Source organism: Anolis sagrei, chromosome Y (assembly GCF_037176765.1).
Source record: "Anolis sagrei isolate rAnoSag1 chromosome Y, rAnoSag1.mat, whole genome shotgun sequence".
Taxonomy (NCBI): domain Eukaryota; kingdom Metazoa; phylum Chordata; class Lepidosauria; order Squamata; family Dactyloidae; genus Anolis; species Anolis sagrei.
The window spans coordinates 50,694,341-50,717,794 of NC_090035.1; the positions used below are offsets into that span (position 1 = coordinate 50,694,341).

Here is a 23,454-nt window from a genome sequence, read left to right on the forward strand (position 1 = left end):
TACTAAAGAACTGTGAGAATAAGCCCTAAAGGGGAAAACAAACCAAGAGAACAATTATTACAAATAAGGACGCTGACCCACACAAAAGAAATGAAATCTATAGGGGACCAACCTGGATGGTAACAAAGCCAGGAAAACAATACCCTCCTCCCTCTAACCCGATCCCTGATTCAACCCCTACCCTCCAAATCCAAAACAAACCACTCTACCTGAGGAAAAAGAAAACGGTGAAGAGAACACACAGCAAGAGCAGGAGACGCGCGCGTGGGCAGCCGGCGACTTCCAACACGAGACTAGAAGAAGATGCCCAACGGGCAGGCCCACAGCCGAAATCTAGCCAGGAAAGATTGCGAGACTGACCCCAGACAGCCCCAACAAGAATCATCTCCAACAAGGACACAAGATATTGTATTATCAAACTTGAGGCTCTCTGCAGCCTCCTAGGGATTGTGGGAGGAAGGAGGGGGAAGAGGAAGAAATAAGGAAAGGCAAAAAAATTGAAAATAGAAAAATAAATAAACACAAAAATAAGGGAAACTAAGTAAAGAAGTAATACCCCATAAGAAAAATAATAAATACTCACATGTTCAAAGGATTACACAAGTAACGAAGGAAGCACAGCCCAATAAAATAACATAATAAGTAAGAAAAATGGGGGGAAAGGGGGACAAAACAAATAGAAAGAACTCACTCACAAAGGAGGTAGGGGTTAAAGATATACTAAAAGAAATCTGGAAAATGCAGTCCGAAATTAAGAAGGTTCAAGAAACCCAAGCAAGCCAAAATGAGATACTAAGGAAAAATGAATGAGATTTAAAAAAAGAGATGAAAGAGGAACTAAAAGTATTAATTAAAGATGAATTAAAAACTATGGGCGAAGACATGGAGAAATTTAAAAAGGATAATAAAGGTCTACTCGAAGAAAATAAGACTATGAAAACAGAACAAGGAGTTTTTTTTAAAAAAAATACAAAATTTAGAGGGAAAAATGGTTGCAATGCAATCTCAACAGGAGGCCCTTGAGGCAAAAGAAAAAGAACATCAACTGAGATTTAGAAATGTAAAGGAAGAGGAAGAAGAGAATATTAAAGAAGCTATAGTGGAAATAATAGCAAATATTACAAAAAAGGCAAAACCCATAATCAAAATAAACCTGGACAGAGTATTCAGAATTCAATCACAATATGCAAAAAAAAAAAAAAAATTAAAACACCTAGAGATGTAATAGTATGCTGTTAAAAAAAATGAGGGATGAAATCCTGATGGATAACGCAAAGGAACAGATATTTTACAAGGGAAATAAGATAGCGATACTAAAAGAAATCCCCCCAACAGTCTTAGAAAGGAGAAGGAAATATTTTTTTCTGACTGATGAACTAAAAAAACAACATGTAAAATTTAAGTGGGAGAAAAAGGAGGGTCTGATGGTGACATGGAATGAGATAAAACACTGGCTCACCTCAGAACCAAAAGCTAGAGCCTTTTGGGAAAAATATATCAAAGTAGAAGGACAAAAAGGAAAAGATAAGAATAAAGAGAAAAAAACAGACTTAACCTCAAGCACAATTTTTTTTTTTTGCATATTGTGATTGAATTCTGAATACCCTGTCCAGGTTCATTTTGATTATGGGTTTCGCCTTTTTTGTAAGAGGAAGAAGTATCGGGACTAATGGGAAGCTATAAAGATGACGAATATGAAAACAAAAGAAAAAGAGCCAGAGAAAAATCGCCAAATGACTACTCCCTCCAATTACCCGAAACCAGGAAAGACATAGACTCAGATGAAAAAAATAAGAACAATGATGGGTTGGAAAATTAAGATATATAGTAATAATGTAAATGGTCTTAACTGTCCCAATAAAAGAAAGAAAATATTGCACCAATTAAAGAAGAGTAATTATGGTGTTATTTCACTACAAGAAACACACATAACACACATAACACAGCAATTTATTAGAACAAAGTGAAAAAATACCATCCAAATTATTGTTTAGAGATCAAGATGGGAGAATATTAGGAATAAGAATAGAGATAGAAGGGAGAGATATTTTGCTATGCTCCATATACGCTCCAAACACTACAAAAGATGCATTAATTTACAAGCTGAAAAAATTACTGGAGGGCCAGGAGTATGAGGAGTTACTAATTATGGGAGATTTTAATGGTGTGACAGACCAAATAAAAGATAGATCTACAAACAAAGAGAAACAAATTCCAAAAAGAGTGAGGAAACTACCCAAAAAATTTAATGACCTAAAAGAAGAGCTGGGTCTAAAAGATGTATGAAGACACCAACATAAACATGAGAAAGATTTCACCTTTTCACACAGGCACAAAATTTGGACCGCATTGATATGATTCCAAAACATTGTTGCCAAATATCACAAAAACTAAAATACTACCAATGCTCAATTCAGACCACTCACCAATAGAAGTAGACTTAAACATTTATCAGAAAAAAGAGAGCATTTATATGGAAACTGAGAGACAACCTTATAAAAGACCCCAACCAAATAGAGAATATCAACTCCTTGTTAGGAGAATACTTTAGTATAAATACAGACAAAGACACATCTCTAAACATAATATGGGACGCTAAGAAGGCCTTTAACAGGGGGCACCTTATAGAGCTGGGAGCAAGAATGAACAAAATTAAAAAGGAAAAATTCTTAAAGAAATAACTAAATTTGAATCCTTTGCAAAAGAAAACCCACATAATAAGAAGACACTGCACCAGCTTGAGATATTAAAAAAAACAACTGAATATATTACAACTAGAGGAGATGGAGAAAAAACTCAAATTTGCCAAGCAGTACCACTTTGAATATGCTAACAAAGTAGGGAAATGGCTAGCGAGAAGGATAGCTATAAAGAGGCAGAGCAGACATATAACAAAAATTGAGGAAAATGGGGCAAGCCACTTCCAGACAAAAGACATTATAGCCCAATTTATAACCCAAGTTCTACAAAGAACTATATAAAAATGAGAATGTGTCGGACGAGAAAATAGCACAATACCTAGGGATGCAATGCATACCACGAATATCAGATGAACAAAGGGAAAAGTTAAATAAAAAAAATCACGCAAGAAGAAATAAAGAGGATAATACAGAATATGCCGGGAGACAAAGCCCCTGGCCCGGACGGCTTCACCCCAAAAGATTTTTCAGGAAACTTTGGTACCTCACCTCCAAAGAGTTATGAATAACATACTAGAAAATGGAAAGATACCCGACTCATGGAAAAATGCATTAATATCCCTTGCTCTCTTCCCAGCTGGAGGGGGGGGGAGGAGGAGGAGGGCGCCCTCCTCTCTCTCTCTCTTCGCTTGCTCTCTTCCCAGCTGGAGGGGGAGGAGGAGGAGGAGGGCGCCCTCCTCTCTCTCTCTCTTCGCTTGCTCTCTTCCCAGCTGGAGGGGGGGGGAGGAGGAGGGCGCCCTCCTCTCTCTCTCTCTTCGCTTGCTCTCTTCCCAGCTGGAGGGGGAGGAGGAGGAGGAGGGCGCCCTCCTCTCTCTCTCTCTTCGCTTGCTCTCTTCCCAGCTGGAGGAGGAGGAGGAGGAGGAGGGTGCCCTCCTCTCTCTCTCTCTTCGCTTGCTCTCTTCCCAGCTGGAGGGGGGGGGAGGAGGAGGAGGGCGCCCTCCTCTCTCTCTCTCTTCGCTTGCTCTCTTCCCGCCCTCCTCTCTCTCTCTCTTCGCTTGCTCTCTTCCCAGCTGGAGGAGGAGGAGGAGGGCGCCCTCCTCTCTCTCTCTTCGCTTGGCTGCAACGACCTTCTCCTGTTTCTGTCAATCATCTGCCCCGCCGGCCAATCACATCTCCCTCCCTTTCGCGCGCGCCCTTCTCCCCTGCCTTCGCCTTGACCATCAGTTTCCCTCCCCACACACGCCACCCTCAACCTGCCAACCAAGCTTCACAGACCAAGCAAGTATTCAATACGTTTTTTTTTTGAGGAAGAAAGTATGTCCCTTCAGGCTTTCCGTAGGTGAAGCAGGGAAAGGGAAAGGGCAGGCACCAGCAGCACTCAGCAGCCTCCATCCCATTAACGAGACGAGCTGAAGCTCGTAAAAAAAATGGGGCTGCTGTTTCGATATTTTTAAACCCTTCCGGGTTTGAAAAAATGTTTTGAAATCGCGTCGGATATGCTAAAAATAACGAATAAATTCCGAAAAACGAATTAACGAACTAAAATCAACAGGCCTAATATATATATATATACGTATATATATAGGGGGAAGAGGGGTTAAGTGTCAGGGTGGGGAGGAACTAGAGAAAGTGGGTGGGGGGGGGGGCAAAAAAAAAAGAAAAAAAAAGAAAAAAGAAGAAAAAAAAAGAGAGAAAAAAAGAATTAAAATAAGAAGCCCAAAAGTAGGAGTATCTCGACCTCCTGGTGTCTTCCGAAAAACTTCTGTTCATCTTGTTTAATCTTATCCTAAAGTATAAGCTAAAAGTAAGAGAAAAAAAAAGAATAGTCCTTTTTTCTTCTCTTCTAAATTTCTTTCCCCTCTTCTTTGGTTTCCATCCTAGATTTCTCCTTTCTCCTCTATATCATTGTCTCTTTCTTCTTTCCCCTTAAGTATTCGATGACGTCTTTCCAGTCTGTTTCTTTTCTTCCAGTTTCCTTGTTTTTCAGTAGTAGAAAAGTAAGTCTGTCCAAATTACTAATGTCCAACATTTTTATTCTCCAATCATCTTCTTCTGGTACTTCTGTTTGCCTCCATTTTTTTGCATAGCACATCCTTGCAGCCGTTAAAGCTAGAAATAGTACTTTATCTTTATTTTTTTCTAAATTGTTATCGTACATACCCAGTAGGAACAACTCTGGTTTCATTGGTAATTTTATTTTTAACATATTTTGTATTTCTTTTTGTATCTTCTTCCAATAGTCTTTCGCTTTTTCACAGGTCCACCACATATGAAAGTAGGAACCTTCTTTCTTCTTGCATTTCCAACAGGCCGAACTTGTGTTGTTATATATTTTCCCTAGCTTTTTTGGAGTTAGATACCATCTTAGTGACATTTTAATCCAATTTTCCCTAAGATCGGTGGCGTATGTATATTTTAGCCTTTTCCTCCAGATTTCCTTCCACTCTGTTTGTCTAATGTTTCTTCTTAGATTTTCGTTCCATCTTTTCATGTAATTTTTATCCTCTTTAGATTCTAATTGCCATTCTAAGAGTTGTTTATATATTTTTGTTATTAGTTTCCTTTCTGTTTCTAATATTTTGTCCCAAAAGTCTTTACCCTTTGAAAACCCTATTTCTTTATCCAATTTATACTTCTCTTTGATTTGCCAGTATTGTAACCATGATATTTTTTTCTCTATGGTAATTAATTCCTGTTGTTCCTTTAATATTAATTCTCCCTGATAATTTTTCAAAATTTCTTTATATTTCGGCCAATCGTTCCAACCCATACATCTCCTTTGAGTCGCCTCCAATGGTGATACCCATAATGGTGTCTTTGTATAAAATTTCTTTTTGTATTTTTCCCATACTTTCAGGATTGCGGACCTCACAAAGTGATTTCCGAAGTTTTTTTCCTTTTCCCTCCCCTTGTACCAAATGTAGAGATGCCACCCTCCCCTTAGATCTGCTCCTTCTAATGTCAATAATTTTTTCTTTTTTAGCATTACCCAATCTCTAGCCCAGACCAGTGCACTTGATTCATAGTATAGTTTCAAGTCTGGCGCTGCTAACCCTCCTTTATCCTTTTGTTCTGTTAAGTTATTGTAGTGGATTCTTGGTTTTTTGTTATTCCAAATAAATTTCTTTACATCTCTGTTCCAATCTTTGAATAATTTCATATTTCTTATTATTGGCAAATTTTGAAAGATAAATATCATTTTCGGCAATATCTTCATTTTGATTGTTGCTATCCTTCCCAATAATGACAAATTCTTGTTTTTCCAATTTTCCATGTCTTTTTTTATTTCCTTCCACTTATTTAGGTAATTGTTTTGTAGTAAATGTAAGTTCTTCGCTGTTAAGTTGATTCCTAAATATTTTAATTTAGTTACTATTTGTACATTCCATTTTCTCCCTATTTCTTCTTGTTCTTTCTTATCTATGTTTTTTGTTATTGCTTTCGTTTTTTCCAGGTTAATTTTAAATCCTGCCACTTCCCCAAAGTTTTTTATTTCTCCTAACCATTGGTCTAATTTTGTTTTTGGATTTTCTATAATACAAATTATAGCGTCCGCGAAGGCTTTGTATTTATATTCTTGTCCCTGAATTTTTGCTCCTGCCAAATTTTTTTCCTCTCTTATTTTTCTTAATAAGACTTCCAATGTTAAAATAAATATTAAAGGGGAAAGGGGGCACCCCTGTCTTGTTCCTTTTTCTATCTTTATTTTTTCAGTTTCCTGTCCATTTACTATAACTTTTGCCTCTTGATTCTCATATATCGCCTCTACCGCATTTTGAAAATAATATCCCATGTCCAATTCCTTGATTACGCTTTAAAAAAAATTCCAATTAACGTTATCAAACGCTTTTTCAGCGTCTACTGCCATGAACATTACTTTTTTTTGATGATTGGTTTCATAGTACTCAATTAAATCTATTATTGTCCTAACATTCTCTTTTTGATGTCTATTGGGTAAGAAACCCGCCTGATCTTCATCTATATATATGGCAAGGACCTTCTTCAGTCTCTCCGCTAAGATGTTGCTAAAAATTTTATAATCTACGTTTAACAAGGATATAGGCCTATAATTTTTTACTTCTTCTGGATTGGAATTCTCTTTCTGAATTACTGTTATGTTCGCTTCTTTCCATGAGTTGGGTATTTCTTTATTTATTCTTATATTATTCATTATTTCCTTTAAATAGGGTGTTAGTTCTTGATGGAATGTTTTGTAGTAACCCGCAGATAAACCATCAGGGCCTGGGGCTTTGTTGGGTTTTAAATTTCTTATTGCTGTCCTTACTTCTTCTTCCGAAATTTCTCTATTCAATATTTCCCTTTGTTCATCTGTTATTTTTGGTATTTTCTGTTTTCCTAAGTATTGGTGGATCTTTTCCTGATCTATTTTTTCATCTTGATATAGTTTTTTGTAAAAATCGAAGAATTGTTTTCTTATTTCCTCTTCCTGTGTGTATACTATGTCACCGTTTTTTAACTTAGCTATGTGCGTTTTTTCTTTTCTTTTTCTTAATTTGTTGGCTAACCACTTTCCTGATTTGTTCGCGTTTAGAAAGAAGTCTTGTTTTACATACTTCAGCTGTTTTTCTCTCTCCTCTAATTCTAGATAATCTAGTTGTTTGCGCAGATATTCTAATTTTCTTATTATTTCTTTCTTCTTTGGGTTCTTTTTAAGGTTTTCCTCTTCCTTCCTTACTTCACTCATAATTTCCTCAATTTTCTGGTATTTTTGTTTATTTTTTATTGCTTTTTGTTGTATAAAGTTTCCCCTTAACACTACTTTGCTTGCTTCCCATAAAGTCAATATATTTGTCTCCGAATTGTCATTTATCTCGAAGTATTCCCTTAAAATCTTTCTGTTTTTCTCTATATCTTCTTTTTTAATTAAATTTTCATCTAATCTCCATCTCCTTGTTTTCTCTGCCAGTTTGATTTTTATTTCAATGGGACAATGGTCCGAATCCAATCTGGGTGTAATTTGTATACTAGTCACATCCCCTAAAATTTGTGGTGACGCCCATGCCATATCTATTCGCGACCAGTTTTGGAATCTGGCCGAGTAATATGTATAGTCCTTTTTATTCCCGTTTTTGAATCTCCATACGTCCTTTAATTTTAATTTTTCTAGCCATTTTGTCAATATTTTTGGTAAGTTCCCTTTATCTTTACTTTTTTTTGTTATATAATTTTGTTTACTTCTATCTAGGTCTCTATCAGTGACCCCGTTAAAATCTCCCAGTATTATTAATTGGTCATATGTTTGGTCCTCTATACTTTTTTTGAGCTTTTCTGTAAATTTTATCTTTGATTCGTTGGGGGCGTAAATATTGCAAATTAGTATTTTTTGGTTTTTAATTTTAATGTTAACTCCCACCATCCTTCCCTCCTCATCTTTGAAAGCGAGTTCCGCTGGAATGTTACTGTCTATATATGTCACCACCCCCTTTTTCTTTTCTTGAGCAGCTGATATAAATGTTTGTCCTAGTCCCTTATTTTCTAATTGAAGTATGTGTTCTTGCTTTATGTGGGTTTCTTGTAAAGCCACAATATGAAACTTTTTCTTTTTCAATCTATTGAAGATTTTTTTTTCCTGGGGCATTAATACCATTAATATTATTTGAGTATATTTTTAATTCATACATCTTTATTTGTCTTGATCTGCTGTGTCTTCTCCTTCCTCTTCTTTTTCTTCCTTCCTCTCCTCCTCTATCTCCTCTCCTTCCTTCTCTTCCTCAGTCTCTTCCTCTATCTCTCCTCCTTGTGCACCTCCTCCTGTTTGATCTCCTTCTCTGTCCTCCTTTCCTTCCAGTCTATTCTGGTCACTGTTATCCTCCTTGTTTCCATTTTCTCCTTTCTTTTTTGGATCTTCTTTTTCGTTGTCTCTTTCTCCTGCTCTCTCCTCTCTGTCTCTTTTCTTCATTTTTTCTCTCTTTAAAACTCTTTCTCTCTCTGTCTCTTCTCTTCTTATCTTCTCCAGGAACTCCTTAGCTCTTTCTACGTTTTTAATCCAATACCTTTGTTCTCTATACGTGGCCATTAGTCCTTCTTCTCTTTCCCATCTGTACCTTATCTTGTAGTTTTTTAACTCCTCTGTTAAGAAATTATACTTTCTCCTTCTTGCAATTATCGCATTTGGAAACTCCTTCAATATAATAATTTTCTTCCCTTTATAGTAGACTGTTCTTCTATTGTTTATTTTCAAAATTTCATCCCTTGTTGATTTTTTGGCAAAGTGTACCACCACGTCTCTCGCAACTCTGTTCCTCATTGCGAAGCTGGAGTTTACCCTGTACACTCTATCTGTTTGATCTTGCATTTCTTGGTCTGTATATTCTATTAGTTCCGCTAGAATTTCTATCACTTTGTCCCTTATGTTCTCCTTTGGGTCTTCATCAATATTTCTCAGTCTTAGTTGAAATTCCAGTTCTTTCGTTTCCATTCTTTCACATCTTTCTTCAAGTCTCGCCGCCTTTTGCTCTAAATTCTTCATTTTTTCTTGTATGCCCTCTTGCGTTTTTTTAATCTCTTTTTTTTCCATTTTCAATTCCTTTAGCTCTTGCTGCATTAGGGTTAATTCTTTCTTTACTCCTCCTATCTCCTCTTTAATTTCTCTCTTCAACTCAGTCATTTGTTCTTTTGATACTTTTTGCGCCAGGTCTTGTTTCTCTTGTACTGTTTGGATTTCTTTCATTACTTTTTCTGTCATTTTTTCTAAAAGATCCTTCAAGTTCTGTTCCTCTAGAATGGATGCTCTTCTTCCTGTACCTTTTGTTTCTTTCTGTTCCTTTTCTGTCTTTTCCGTTTTCTCTGTCTTGTCAGTCTTGTCAGTCTTGTCAGCCTTCTCTGCCTTATTCCTTGTATTATACATTTTGTTGTCTTTGTAAGTTTTGCTTGTCTTTCTAATGGTTTATACACCAACCCTTCTCTTGGTAGTCTTGTGCTTTGTTTCCTTCAATAAAATATATGATTCTTATTATACTGTCTTTAACAGGTTTTGTCAATTTTTATATTAAATTCCTTTATTTTATTTAATTTTTTTGTTGAATATTTTTATAATATTTTTGTTTTATTATTAGTTATTTTTACTATATATTGTCAGTATTTTCCTGGTTATTTGTTTTGTATTCTTCTTCTTCCTCTCCTCCTTTTCTTCTGCTCTTCCCTGTTCTTTTTTTTTCCCACCTCCTTTCTGCTTTTCTCCCCTCCTCCCGTTCCGTCTAATTCTTTTCTCAGTCTTACCACCTCAAATTGGTTTCTCTTTCCACCGTTCCGTCACCTTCTTCCCCTCTTGCCTCGCCGCGTTCTTTCTCTTGTCGCTTCCTTCTCCTTCTTATCTTTCTCCTTCTTTCCTCTATCTTCTGTGGGGCTCTCTTTTTTACTTCCTTGTTTGGGTCCCTTCAAGTCTCTTTCCTCCTCCCGTTCCTGTTCTTGCGGCTTTTCCTCTCTTTGCGCTCTCGCGTTAGTTATTTTACCACCAAATCTCGTGCTCTCCCTTTTACTTCTCGCGTTGTTTCCCTGACTTCCTGGTTCTTCTCTCGTCACTTCTCTCGTCTCTGCTATCGCGCTATTTTGTCTTCTCGCGAGATCTGCTTTCCCTCAGCTTCCTCTTCCTCCTCCAAGCCTCGTGGCGTCCTTCAACAATCAATCCTCCTCCTCCTCTTCTGAGCTCCTCCCTCACCTTCTCCGCAGACAAAACAAAATTCTCTCAAGGTCAGTTTTTTCTTTTGTTTGATTTGTTGATGTTACTTTAGTGTTACCTTAATGTATTAGCAAAGTCCTCCCTGTATTTCTCTGTTTTCCTTATTTTTCTCCCCTATATATTATATACTGACTATGTACTATATTTCTGTTGCTTTGTTGCTTAGTTTCCCAGTTTCTTAAAGCTGTCTTCTCTCTCCAAATTCCTTTCCAGTTCTCTTTCTCTCTTTCTACAGTCACCATTCTCAAACACCAGTCACCTCTATATTTCTCTCAAGCACCTGTATATTTCTTTCAGTATTTTTTCAGTATTTTTTCAGAGTTTCTCTAAGCTTACACTGTGCTTCCCACTCCTTTCTTTGTCTTCTTATCTCACATTATCTCATATTTTCTTACTCTTGTGTTCCTCTTTCTGGACCTTCACTCCACCCTCTCCTTTTGATTCTTTAAGCTCTTTTAGCTTTGGACTTCAATTTTTTTTAAAAGCTTTTTAAGCTTATACTTTCCTTTTTTTTTCCCCGGTTTTCTTTTCCCTTTAGCCTTTCTGGCTGTACTTAGGTCTCACCAAACTTTGTCTCCCAAGTGGTTGCTGTTTATTTCTTTAACTCTATTGCCTCCTTTCCTCTCCTCCTCTTTCTTCTTCCTCCCCTTTCTTCTTCACAGAAATCCTTATTATTAGGGAAAGTATTTTAAGGTTTTCTTCCGACACCCCCTCCTTCCTTATGATTTTTTCTTACCTCCTCCTCTCCTTCTCTTTACTTTAAAAGAGCATGCGGTCGGAGATATGCAGACTATATGTCTGCTGCGTTTGGGGCGATCCGCCGTACCTTGGAGTCAATACCGGGTCCTTTCAGGAGCCCCCTCTTGAGGAGGGAACCCCCTTTTGGACCGTCGGCTGACCCACCCAGTTTCGCTGTTCCCCTCTGCCTCGATCCACAGAGGGGAAGGGAGCCAAGCTCTACCCGATCAGCCCCATCGCTCACACACTTTCGCAGAGCTCTAGTGCGTGCGTCTCTCCTCCATGACCATGCACCCGGAAGACTCAGCTCTGCAAAGTTTCTTCATGGCCTCACAATATATTTCATACCCATTTTGTCACATGTTGTCTTGACATTACCTCCTCTTCACAAACTGAAATGATTTCGCAATGAATCACAGTGGTGTTCATGCCCTTAACATTTAGGTAGTGTATTACAGTATGAACTTTGCACTGGAATGAGGACGCTCATCTCTAACATTCACCACGATGCCAGTCAATGAGCTACTAACAAATGGCACTGCTCATTCACTTCTGCTGGTTTCCCTCTACAGGGCAGTGTACCAACTGAGAAAATTCCCCATGAAAGCTACTTGCTTTGTAGCCTTACTTGCCGAATAACCTTTATACATATGATGGGAATATGTCTAAATGAGAAGAAACATTTCCTACAATTTCATATGAAATCCATGGAAACCCACTGGGTGACCTTAAACAAGTCACATTCGTATGAGTACCATAAATCATTAATCATAATAAGAGGAATAAGGTTTTGAAACTGTTGAAATAAATGCAAACTTTAACTGAAAGCCACTGATGCTGAAATCATTCAGGATCTGTGATGCCTAGTACTATGCTATTATTATCCATTGGTCATATCAGTTATGAATACGTCCTTTTTGTATGTCTTTTCTTCATAATCAGCCTGTATAGGAGGCCTAAAGTGGTTAAGTGAAACCCTGGATAGGTGTAATAACCATGTATATCAGTTCATACTGTACTGTTTGTTGAGTATCTGAAACATAACTGACAAAATCAAAACAAGGAATATTTCTGCATATTGATTGAAAGGCATGTAAGATCCAAATCAATGCATTCTCAGTTAAAGTTGAAAACAAAGATATATTTTAAACTACAAGAAAACATCTTGAGAGTGCCTTGTCAACTCAACAAATTGGTCCCCAGCCAAACAGACAAACTGGTCAATAATTGACAACTATATTGAAACCAGATACAAGAACTTATAATTGTACTGAGGATATAATGAAGGTATAAACTGGAACACATATAAGATATGGATTAAAAGAAGAGACTACATGGGCAGAATTAGAAGGAAGTCCAACTTTTGATTTTTGATTTCTGATTTTTGATTTTTCCTCTTTTTTTGTTTACGGATTTTTGACTTTTGATTTTTGGATTTTTTGTGATTTTTTTTAGCTTTATCTTCTTCACGGGTGTAATGGTTTCTTAAATTTTCCTACTTTTCTATCTTCTTGATTTATTCCCCCTCTTTCGCTGTAATTTAGAAAAAATTCAATAAAAACTTATTTAAAAAAACAAACAAAAACAAATTGGTCCCCAAACTTAGGGATAAAGACGACATTAAAGAGAATGCTTTGTGTAATAAAATTCAAAGTCAGGGATGGGAAAGAATTTCTTTAGGGTTATTAGTATTATTATTATTTAATATACAACAAGATTGGTACACAACAAACAATATCACTATGCTGGCTTTTGTATTTGATCACACATCAGACACTTCCTAAGTGTCTAGTACTGCATGATGTATGGGTGAATAATGCATGCAGATCCAAGCAGAATGGCCTTTTGCAGCTGACAGGTGGTCATTTTGTAGGTGCCGATTGTTTTTCAGTGCAGGCCAAGGTCTTTAAGCACTGCACCCAGTGTGCCAATCACCACTGTGATCACCTTGACTGGCTTGTATCATAGACTTTGCAGTTCTATCTCTAAATCCTCATATTGTTTAAGATTTTCCAGTTGCTTCTCGTCAATTCTGCTGTCACCAGGGATTGCAACATTGACATTCTATAGTTGGTTCTTTTCCACGATCTTGAGGTCAGGAGTATTGTGCTCCAAAACTCTGTCAGTCTGAATTCTGAAGTCCCAAAGTACTTTAACGTATTTTGTCTTTAATTTATTATTATTATTATTATTATTATTATTATTATTATTATATCTCACTTTATCACTCCCAAGGGAGACTCAAAGCAGGTTCACATTACTTATTGAAAATACCAATCATACACATTCTAGGATTTGCTATGCCCCAGAGCACATCTCACCTCAAAACTTCACTGTGACTTAATATATATGTTAGAAAAATAAGATATGCCCAAAATCACAAGTATATTTTAAGGTGAAAACTGAACAGAAGGGAAAATATTCAATAATTTATACGTGTGAATTAAAAACAAAGAACCACAACTCAGAGTATGTCCACATTCCTCACAGTACGGTTCACTAAAAGATTAATTGCCTGGAGCAATTTCTTTTCCATGAGCAATCTTGTTGCCCAGTTAACTTTGTAATTCCAGAAGTTGCAGGAGCCCAATGCAACAAAACTTGTTTTCTTAAATATTCCAAATCCCCCAGACCTTATTTTTGCCATGACCTATGCACTATTGAATAGGTGCTGAAGGGTGCTTTTTGGTCCGAACGGAAAGAAGGGGAGCTGTAAAATTGAAAAAATAACATGAAAAGGCAGCACAAGAGATAAACAGAGATTTATTCCTTGAATTTACTTTTGCGGTTGGGTGGGTTGTTTATGGCCTTGGCCTAATAACTCACAAACCAAAATCCACATTGATCTGGAGGAAGCATTACAATATCCTTCCCTGAGTGCTTGGAGAGTTTACTCTCGCTCATTTCCTGTTACACTTTGCCCCCAGTTTGGGGGTGGAAGGGGGACTATGTATTTAAATATTCTGCAGGTACATTTGCAGAGTGGCACCTCAACTCTGTGATTCCAGAGGCATTGTATACAAGAAGAGAAAAGGGTCTTCTGGGGCATTATTGCACGAAAGTGGCAAACTGGCATTGAAGCAAAATTGTCACTTTTAGGAATGGTTCTAGTAGCAAAGCACTGTGCACTTTGTACATAGAAATTACTGAATATTTTAAAATTTTCGCTCTTTAATTGAGAGTGTGTTTGCATTTTTTTTCCATTGTATGCATTCTTGGTCTCTTGCAATCCTGAAATATACTTGTGATTTTGGGCATTGTTTGTTTTTCTAGCATGTATATTGAGCCTCATTGAATTTTTGATGTGAGGTATAGACTGTCTGGAATGTTTATGATTGATATTTTCCATTAGCAATGACATTCTTTGTTTTAATAGTGTGAATAGTTTGAGACTGTTTTAATATTCACTGGAATTTATTTTTGCTATAAATTGCAAGCTACTGTGAGTCTCAATTTTGGGGAAAGGCAGGCAACAATAATAATAGTTGTGATAGTGGATAGCTAGCTACTCATCATAGGCCATAGTAATCAGCAGCCTTCTTCTGAAGTTTTGACTAAACTTATAAAAGTCATCTATGCTTGCAGTAGGAAGCCTAGATCTGGTCTTGGTTGTAGCCTGAATTTTGAAAGCTCTCTCCAAAGTGCTGAACCTGTTAAAGGGATAGAGTTCAGCACCTAGGACAACTCTTTTCCAGATTGGACAAAACTCAGAGGTGATTCATTACCACACTAACATAGAAGTCCATTGTCAGTGTTGGGTAAATACATCCTTCTCTCTGTCCTGTATCTCCAACCATTCCATTTCATTAGGTATCTCCATGTTGTAGTGCAGTGGTTCCCAAGCTTTGTCCCTCCAAATGTTTTGAACTTAAGCTTCCAGCATCCAGCATCATTGATCATGCTGGTAGAGCCTCCTGGGAGTAGAAGTACAAAAAAGTTAGGAGACAAAAGGTTGATAACCTCTGAAGAAAAGAGGAGGAAAAATCCAATTTCTACTGTTACATTAGTTACAGTAGCATTATGCTTTCTAATACAAGCAGGATAAGTTTGTTCTTAAATTGAATTTGCATTTCAGTCGGAACAGGTACATTTTTTAGGTGTGACTCAATCCAAAACTATATATATATATATTAGGCCTGGGTAACAACGGAAAAATTTGTTTCTAAAATCAATTCGTTTTTTTGGGGGTTTTTGCGTTTCGTTATTTAAAATAATTACAAAATTTTCCTTTTAAAAAGTTTGATATTTACGAAATTTCGTAAATGTGAAAAAAATTACAAAACATTAACGAATCGATTTCCGAAACAATAACGAATCGATTTGTTAATGGCGGACGCGACAGTGAAATATGCTAAAAAACCTCCAAAAACTTCTGAAGCTTCCCTCCCCCTCTGTTGTTGACTGTTGGTGTGATATTATAATTTTTTTCACTAATTAAACAAAAAACAACCATAAAACTTGCCCCAGACATGCGGAAATAATAACGAAACGACCTCAAAACAATAACGAAACGAATACAATAACGAAATACGAAGCATTTACAAAACTATTTAAAAATTCGTTTTTTTAAAGATTGCTCCAGAATGGTTCGTTATCGTTTTGTAATTAAAAAATTAGCGAATTATTAACGAATTACGAATTAACGAAATGAAACCGCCCAGCCCTAAGATATATATATATATATATATATATAGAGAGAGAGAGAGAGAGAGAGAGAGAGCTTTGGATAGAATCATAGAATCATAGAATGATAGAGTTGGAAGAAACTTCATGAGCCATTTAGTCCAACCCCCTGCCATGCAGGAAAATAGCATAGCGAAGGGTTCACCCTCCTGTGGCATTTCCTTTGCTGTCTGTGCCCCTGATCAGAAGATCGCATCTCACGTCCGTCCCTGTGATCATTGGTTTTTAAACATTTAAGCTTGCTGTGGAAACAAGGATTGGTGAGAAAGCTTCAGTTGAAACACCTTTTCCCAATGATAACTTTCCCAGGGCTAAATTTCCCTTCCAAGGAGTATATTTTGCTCACTTCCTGTTGTCTCACCCTCGTTCTTAACTATGAGTCATATGTGAGTCAGATGTTTGTAACAAGGGCTGCCTACATACTCATAACAATATGATTGTTTCTGTACTTTATCTAGTTTTTCTCCTATACCACACAGACATAGAAGGTATTGGGCCAGATCCATTTCAGGGAGTTGGGGCGCACTCTAAAGCAGTATTTCTCAACCTTACAACTGGGACTCTGGAGGGGGGGGTCACGAGGGGTTTCAGAGGGGTCACCCAAGACCAGCAGAAAACATATATTTCTCATGGTCTTAGGAACCCCTTTGGCAGAGAAGGCTAAAGATCTCTCTGCCTGTCCTTCTCTCTCTTTTGGAAACAGATGATGAATCCTAACAAAAGCCCTTCTCCACCATGATTTGCCAGCCCCCCAGCCAAGAGGAGGGCTGTTTCTGAGACTCCAAGTGGGGAGGGCAGGCATGCTCAGTGCAAGGCAGCATGGTGCGCATGTGTAGGTGAGGGAGAGCATGCAAGACCGGAGGGAGGCTCATGCCAGTGAGTCTCTTCAAGGCATGGGGTTCTGTGTGGGAAGTTTGGCCCAATTATATCATTGTTGGGGTTCACAATAAACTATAAATCACAGCAACTACTACTCCCAAATGTTAATGTCTATTTTCCCCAAACACTACCAGTGTCCACATTTGGGCATATTGAGTATTTGTGCAAAGTTTGGTCCAGCTCTATCATTGAGTACAAAGTGCTCTCTGGATTTGAGTGAACTACAACTCCAAAACTCAAGGTCAATGTCCACTAAACCCTTCCATTGTTTTCTGTTGGTCATGAGAATCCGTGTGCCAAGTTTGATTTAATTCCATCATTACCATCAATCCCAGCAACTACAACTCCCAAATAACAAAATCAATCCCCCCGTCCAACCCTACCAGTATTCCAATTTGGGCGTATCGGGTATTTGTGTCAAATTTGATCCAGTGAATGCAAATACATTCGGCATATCAGAAATTTACATTACAATTCATAACAGTAGCAAAATTACAGTTGTGAAGTAGCAACAAAAGAAATTTTATGGCTAGGGGTCTCCAAAACATGAGGAACCCCGTATTAAGGGGTCGCGGCATTAGGAATGTTGAAAAACACTGCTCTATTGGATCTTGAGATGGTCTATAGATGCCAGTGTAGCTTGGGGTCTAGCATGTGGTCTCCTCACAGGAGGAAAAAGCTTTATTGGTTCTCATAGTGGTAGGCCTGAAAGTCCAATCTTTATCCTGTCATGTGGCCTCTTTGGTAAACAATGCAGCAATTGGACTGCCCAATGATTGGATCTTCACCTCTGACAGTCTGTAAATTATAACCAATAATGCTGTGGCCTTTTGTGATTTTTATATGTATATCTGTTGATCTCTTCTAGCCTCTCCAGTTGGATTCACTCGGCATAAGACGTGGTTGGTCTTCATCAGACCGGAGAAGGAGACCAATAACTGTGTTGGCTGGTGCTCAAAGAGACTTGATATGCAACAAAATTTTGAGCCTAAATCAGAGTGGAAATCTTTGCATTTTATCGAACTGTACATTCCAGAAGCTATAGCAAGTATAGCCAAGGGAGGGAAATGCTGGGTGTTGCGATCCAACATCTGGTGGGCATGATTATTTCCAGTCCCAACCTTTATATAATTGGAATAGAGTTTAATATACTAATTGAATCAATGAAATCCAGGAAGAGGATTGGATTAGATGGCTCTTGTGCATCCTCCCAGCTCCATTTCTATGAAGCTACAGAAACGTTTACTTATCAAAATCTCATTAATCCAATGGGTTTATGGTAATTAGGACCAACAGTTGGATTCAAGGTTTGATTTTATTACCAGACCATGGATTGAGCTAGACTTAAATTATTTTGGAGATACCCATGAACCCAAACTGAAACATCACCCATATATTTTAGGGTTTGCTTCTTGTACTGGCCTAAATGGTGGATCAAGTAAGAAAAGGAGAGCACTTTTAATCTTCAATGACTACAACTAATGTTCTCTATTTCTGTGTTATATATATTGTAAATCTGTTTCATTTCAAATTCACAGCTAATGGCTTCAGTCCCTCTCCTTCAGGAAACTGCAAGGTTCTGGCTTTTAAAAAGGAAAAGAGTTTTACCAACTAGAAAATGACTAGTGGGACTGCAAAGCAAAAACTTCGCACTTGAGCCCACTTAAGGACATTACTCAGCAGCAGCTCAAGAATACCTTTAAAATATCATAATAATTCATCAATAACAGGATTAGCAGAGAGCAGTGGAAAGTAGGTGATCAAATATTTGATGCTGAGGATGAAAGAGACGGAGAAACTAAATAGCTGCCAAATCCAGTTGTAGCACATATACTGTATGTATATATATTTACTAGGGCTGGGCGGTTTCGTTTCGTTAATTCGTAATTCGTTAATAATTCGTTAATTTTTTCAATTACAAAACGATAACGAACCATTCTGGAGCAATTATTTAAAAAAACGAATTTTCAAAAACGTTTTGTAAATGCTTCGTATTTTGATATTGTATTCGTTTCGTTATTGTTTTGAGGTCGTTTCGTTATTATTTCCTCATGTCTGGGCCAGTTTTATGGTTTAATTAGTGAAAAAAAATTATAATATCGCACCAACAGTCAACAACAGAGGGAGAGGGAAGCTTCAGAAGGTTTTGGAGGTTTTTTAGCATATTTCACGGTCGCGTCTGCCATTAACAAATCAATTCGTTATTGTTTTGGAAATCGATTCGTAAATTTTTTACCATTTACGAAATTTCGTAAATATCGAACTTTTTAAAAGGAAAATTTTGTAATTATTTTAAATATCGAAACAAAAAAAAAACCCAAATACAAATCGATTTTAGAAACAAATTTTTCCGTTGTTACCCAGGCCTAATATTTACATGTAAAAAAAACTTTAAAAAAGTCAAAACTTTGCCCCAAAAAATCTGGACTGACATGCATGGGCCAGTGTAACTGCTGCACCTTAATACTTATCAGAGGAAGAAGGAGGAAGAAGAGAAGGAGGAGGAGAGGAGAAATAAGAAAAGGAGGATGAAGAAGAAGATGAGGAGGAGGAGAGGAGAGGAGGAGGATGAGAGGAAAAGAAGAAGAGGAGGACGAGAGGGAGAGGAGGAGAAAGAAGGTGCAGGGAGGAGAGGAAGAGGAGGAGGTGGAAAAAAAATTAGGAGAAAGGAGGAGGGGGGAGAAGATGAAGATGAGAAGAAGGAAGAGGGAGGAGGAGGAGACGGAGGAGAGGGGAGGAGGGGGAAAGAGGAGGAGGAGAAGGAGAGGAGGAGGAGAGAAGAAGGAGGAAGAAGAAGAGGAGGAGAGGGTATGGAAGGAGGAAAATAGGGAGATGAGGAGGAGAGAAGGAGGAGGAAAGGGGAGAAGATGAAGAAAAGGAAGAGGAGAATCCCTTTTTCTGAGTGATAAGCAAAAACTTAGTACACTCTGAGAGAAGCTAAAACAAGTACTGATCACCTCCACTCTCTCCATTGTGGAGCCTCTTCGGTCCTTTATGAATGCCTGAGGTGGAAATAGCAGTGGACTACAAATGGCAACAAGATGAACATGGATAAAATAATCTTAAAACCTAAGAGAGGCCTCCAGTTTTATGACTTAAACAGAATTAAATGTCATTGTTATTTTTTAAAGCAGGCATGGGTTAACTTGGGCCCTCCTTGTGTTTTGGACTTCAATTCACACAATTCCTAACAGCCTACCTACTGGCTGTTTTCATAGCAGAAGCCTGGATTTGCTGAAGAGAAGCAGAGGACAAAGAAGGGAAGAAAAGGAACCCCCAGTTTTGAGGAGATGGCTTTCCTCCAGGAGGCTGGCATTTCTGTCACCCCCACTCTCCCTTTTCTGTTTAACTGGGGGGGGGGGTGCTTTGCAGGGGCTCCTTGAGCCTTGCGTTTAGGTAGAGGTGTTGGGAAGGAGGGAGGGCTGGATGGCGAGGGGAGGCTTCGGGGCTGCCTATTGGCAGCTTTGTGTCTTTTCTGGAAGAGTGGAGGCAAGAAATTCTCTTGCCTCTGCTATCCCAGGCAGCAGCCGCAGCGCTCCACACCCATCACTGCCTTCACCGAGGAAGAAAAAGAAGAAAGGGAAGAAGAGGAGAAAGGGAGAGGAAAAAAGAGGGAGAAAGAGAGAAGAGAGAAAGGAGGAGGGAGAAAGATAAAGATAAAGAGAGGGGAAAGGGGGAGAGACTGAAACAGGGAGAAAGAGAGAGAGCTTGAGGGGGAAACAGAAAAGAACGAAAGGAGCTCTGCGTTAGCAGAGCCAAGACTGATTCCATTAAGATGCAGGCCTCCTCTGCAGGCTGGATAAGTGCCCTCGGAGGGCCGCATCTGACCCCCGGGCTGTAGTTTGAGGACCCCTGCTATAGACAAAATGAAAACAAAATGCTTGTATGCAGGGAATACCTGGAAGCCCTCTCACTGCGGCCATTTTGCCTGAATAGACAGAGGAGGTCTCTAGTAATATCCTACATAAGAGATATCCTTTTGCCAGAATGACCTCAGATGTCATCTCTTGTTTTCCTCGCCATCCACATTCAATACATCAGATTAGCTTCACCTGAACTATCTGATCAAGGGCTTTAATATAACACAATTAGATTTAGCTGAAATGCAAAGCTATCCCCATAGTCATTTGTCTGTGAAGGAAGTGATTTTGGTCCTCAGCACCCTCTCATTTTCAAGAGCATATCACTGTAACCAGGTTAATTCCTGTTAAGTGCATTAGTCAAGTACTTTCTGATCTCTGGCCAAATGATTATTTGTCTGTTCATTTTGACCGATTATCATGGCAACACAACAGGACACCAAACAACTGCCAACAAAAAGTCAGGATGGGATTTAAAGAGGTATAGACCCAACAATCAAAGAATCATTAGTTTCACTTTACACTTTGTCCCCTTTTCATGTTCTTTGGAGTTAACAAAACCAAGGAAAGTGACCCAAATGATTTTTTTAATTCAAAAAAAATAGGAAGAATGGGATTGAGAATGTAGACATCTGAGTAAGCCTACTCCCGCACTCTTTTAAAGGTATTTTAAAGGCTTAGTAAAGTTCATATAAGGATATCTCCAGGTTAATTTTTTTAAATCTCAGAAAGGATTGAAAATTTCCTATTCTTTTTGTACAAAAGAATGTTGGATTTCACATTCTCTTTAGAGTTCTGGAATGCCTGCATTTGCATATAATGAGTTATCCTGCAGAATGGGCATAACTCTAAACATGAAATTCATTTCTGTTTCATAGATAACATATACACAAGGCCTGAAGGTAATTTTAAACATGTATTGTTGAAGGCTTTCATGGCCGGAATCACTGGGTTGTTGTAGGTTTTTTCGAGCTATAGGGTCATGTTCTAGAGGCATTTTCTCCTGACATTTCACCTTCATTTATGGCAAGCATCCTCAGAGGTAGTGAGTTCTTTTGAAACTAGGAAAAAAGGGTTTATATATCTGTGGAATGATATATCTGTGGAATGTGGATGAGGGTCTTCCTCCACGGGCAAACCCAGAATGAGCAACTTGAAAGTCCCTGAATAGACTCAGGAGCGGAGTGGGCAGATCAAAAGAAAAACCTGGGAAAATGGCACTACCTAAAAGAATCCCACACCTTGTGTGACTGTGGAGCAAAATAAACAACTCTCTCATTTTCAAGAGCGTACCACTTGTCCACTATGCCCTGCTTCATGTACAGAGGAAGAATTGTTGGAGGCAGACATGTAGGCGGGGGGGGGGGGGGGGTGTGGCTTGAGAGGCTTCAGCCCCCCCCCCCCCAAATTCTCAGAGTAGTCCAAGAGAAGGCTTTACTGGTATGTGGCACAGTGGTGTCCTTGTCCGCGCCTGGGCCCAGGGCACATTCTCTTTCCTTTTTAGTGCCCCTGTTTCAGCCTTTGGTGCTGGAGAGAAAGGGGAGTGCACCGACAGCCCAGGCACCAAAGAGGATGCCGCTGCAGCACAGACCATTCAGAGGCCACAAGCCCATGCACTCGCCAGGCTTCTGCACCTGTGCATTGAAGTCTTGCTGGGAGTGGAGTGCATGGAGCCCCTCTGTTGCCTTCTGGGACTCTCTGGATCCAGGTAAACAACAACGCCCATTTGAAAAGGGGCAATCATTCCCCAATCCCTGCCTCTATGCACAATTGGGCACATTGGCTCTATGTGCCAAGTTTAGTCTATATCCAGCGTTGGCTTGGTTCAATACCTCCTGCAACTCCCAGATCCAAGGTCAATCACCCCCAATCCCCGCCTGTCCTATATGCACAGTTGGCCATGTTTGGTCCAGATATGATGTTGGCTGCCTTTAGTGCTTTCTGGATCCAGGTAAATAACAACTTCTATTTGAAAAGGGCAATCATTCCCCAATCCCTGCCTGTATGCACTGTTGGGCACATTAGCTCTATGTGCCAAGTTTGGTCCAGATTCAGTGTTGGCTTGGTTCAATAACCTGTTTATTATTATTATTATTATTATTATTACTACTACTACTACTATTACTATTATTATTATTATTACACAGTTCTTCTATGTTAAAATGAAGTTAGTTATGCTACCAATATGCTGCCTCCAAACTTCAAAGGCAGAATATGTAATTTAGAGCCTGTATCTTTAAGAGTAGGAGAAGGGTAAGGAGTCCTAGCTTTAGAACTCTGGGATTTGGTTGTTTGGAGATTTCTGTTTAGTTTAAGATTAGAATTTAAAGGAAGACAACAGCTAAAATGAAACGAAGGCAAAAGACCATAACTTCATTCTTTAAAAAGCCCAAAGAGGAAGACATTTCATCTAAAGTTAAAGGTAAGTTAAGTTTTATTCAGAAATAGCTGTCCCCTGCCACGCATTGCTGTGGCCCAGTCTGGTGAACTGGAAAATAAAGTAATGAGAAAGTGTTGGTTTCTAATATCTGTAATTCCTTTATGCTTGTGAGTAAACAGTATTTCTTGTTGTTTTTTGTCAGTGATGATGTGGAGAGTGTCTGGTTTGTCTACTCTGGAATATGCAACATATCGTAGTCCTTCTTTAAGGGTCTCTTTCAAATCTATGATACTTATATCTCTGTGTGTGAGAATCATATCTATCTATTATATTTATGACTGGATGGCTCTTTGCCAAGAGGGCTCTGATTACATTTTCTTGCCCTGGTGAAGAGAGTTGACTGGATGGCCTTAAGTATTTTCTATTGGCCATGGGGGTTCTGTGTGGGAAATTTGCCCTAATTCTGTCGTTTGTGGGTTTCAGAATGCTCTTTAATTGTAGTGAACTATAAATCCTAGTAATTACAATTCCCAAATGTCAAGGTCTATTTCCCTTAAACTCCCATCTTTGTTCATA

At 38.4% G+C, this 23,454-nt stretch overlaps 1 protein-coding gene across 1 annotated transcript; it reads right to left on the reverse strand.

Annotated features, from left to right (window-relative positions):
- Window positions 1-8,283: 8,283 nt before the first annotated feature.
- On the reverse strand, window positions 8,284-9,507 carry LOC137095619 (uncharacterized protein PF3D7_1120000-like). Its single transcript, XM_067462385.1, has one exon. The coding sequence runs from the start codon at window positions 9,505-9,507 to the stop codon at window positions 8,284-8,286; it is 1,224 nt and encodes a 407-aa protein (XP_067318486.1).
- Window positions 9,508-23,454: the final 13,947 nt, after the last annotated feature.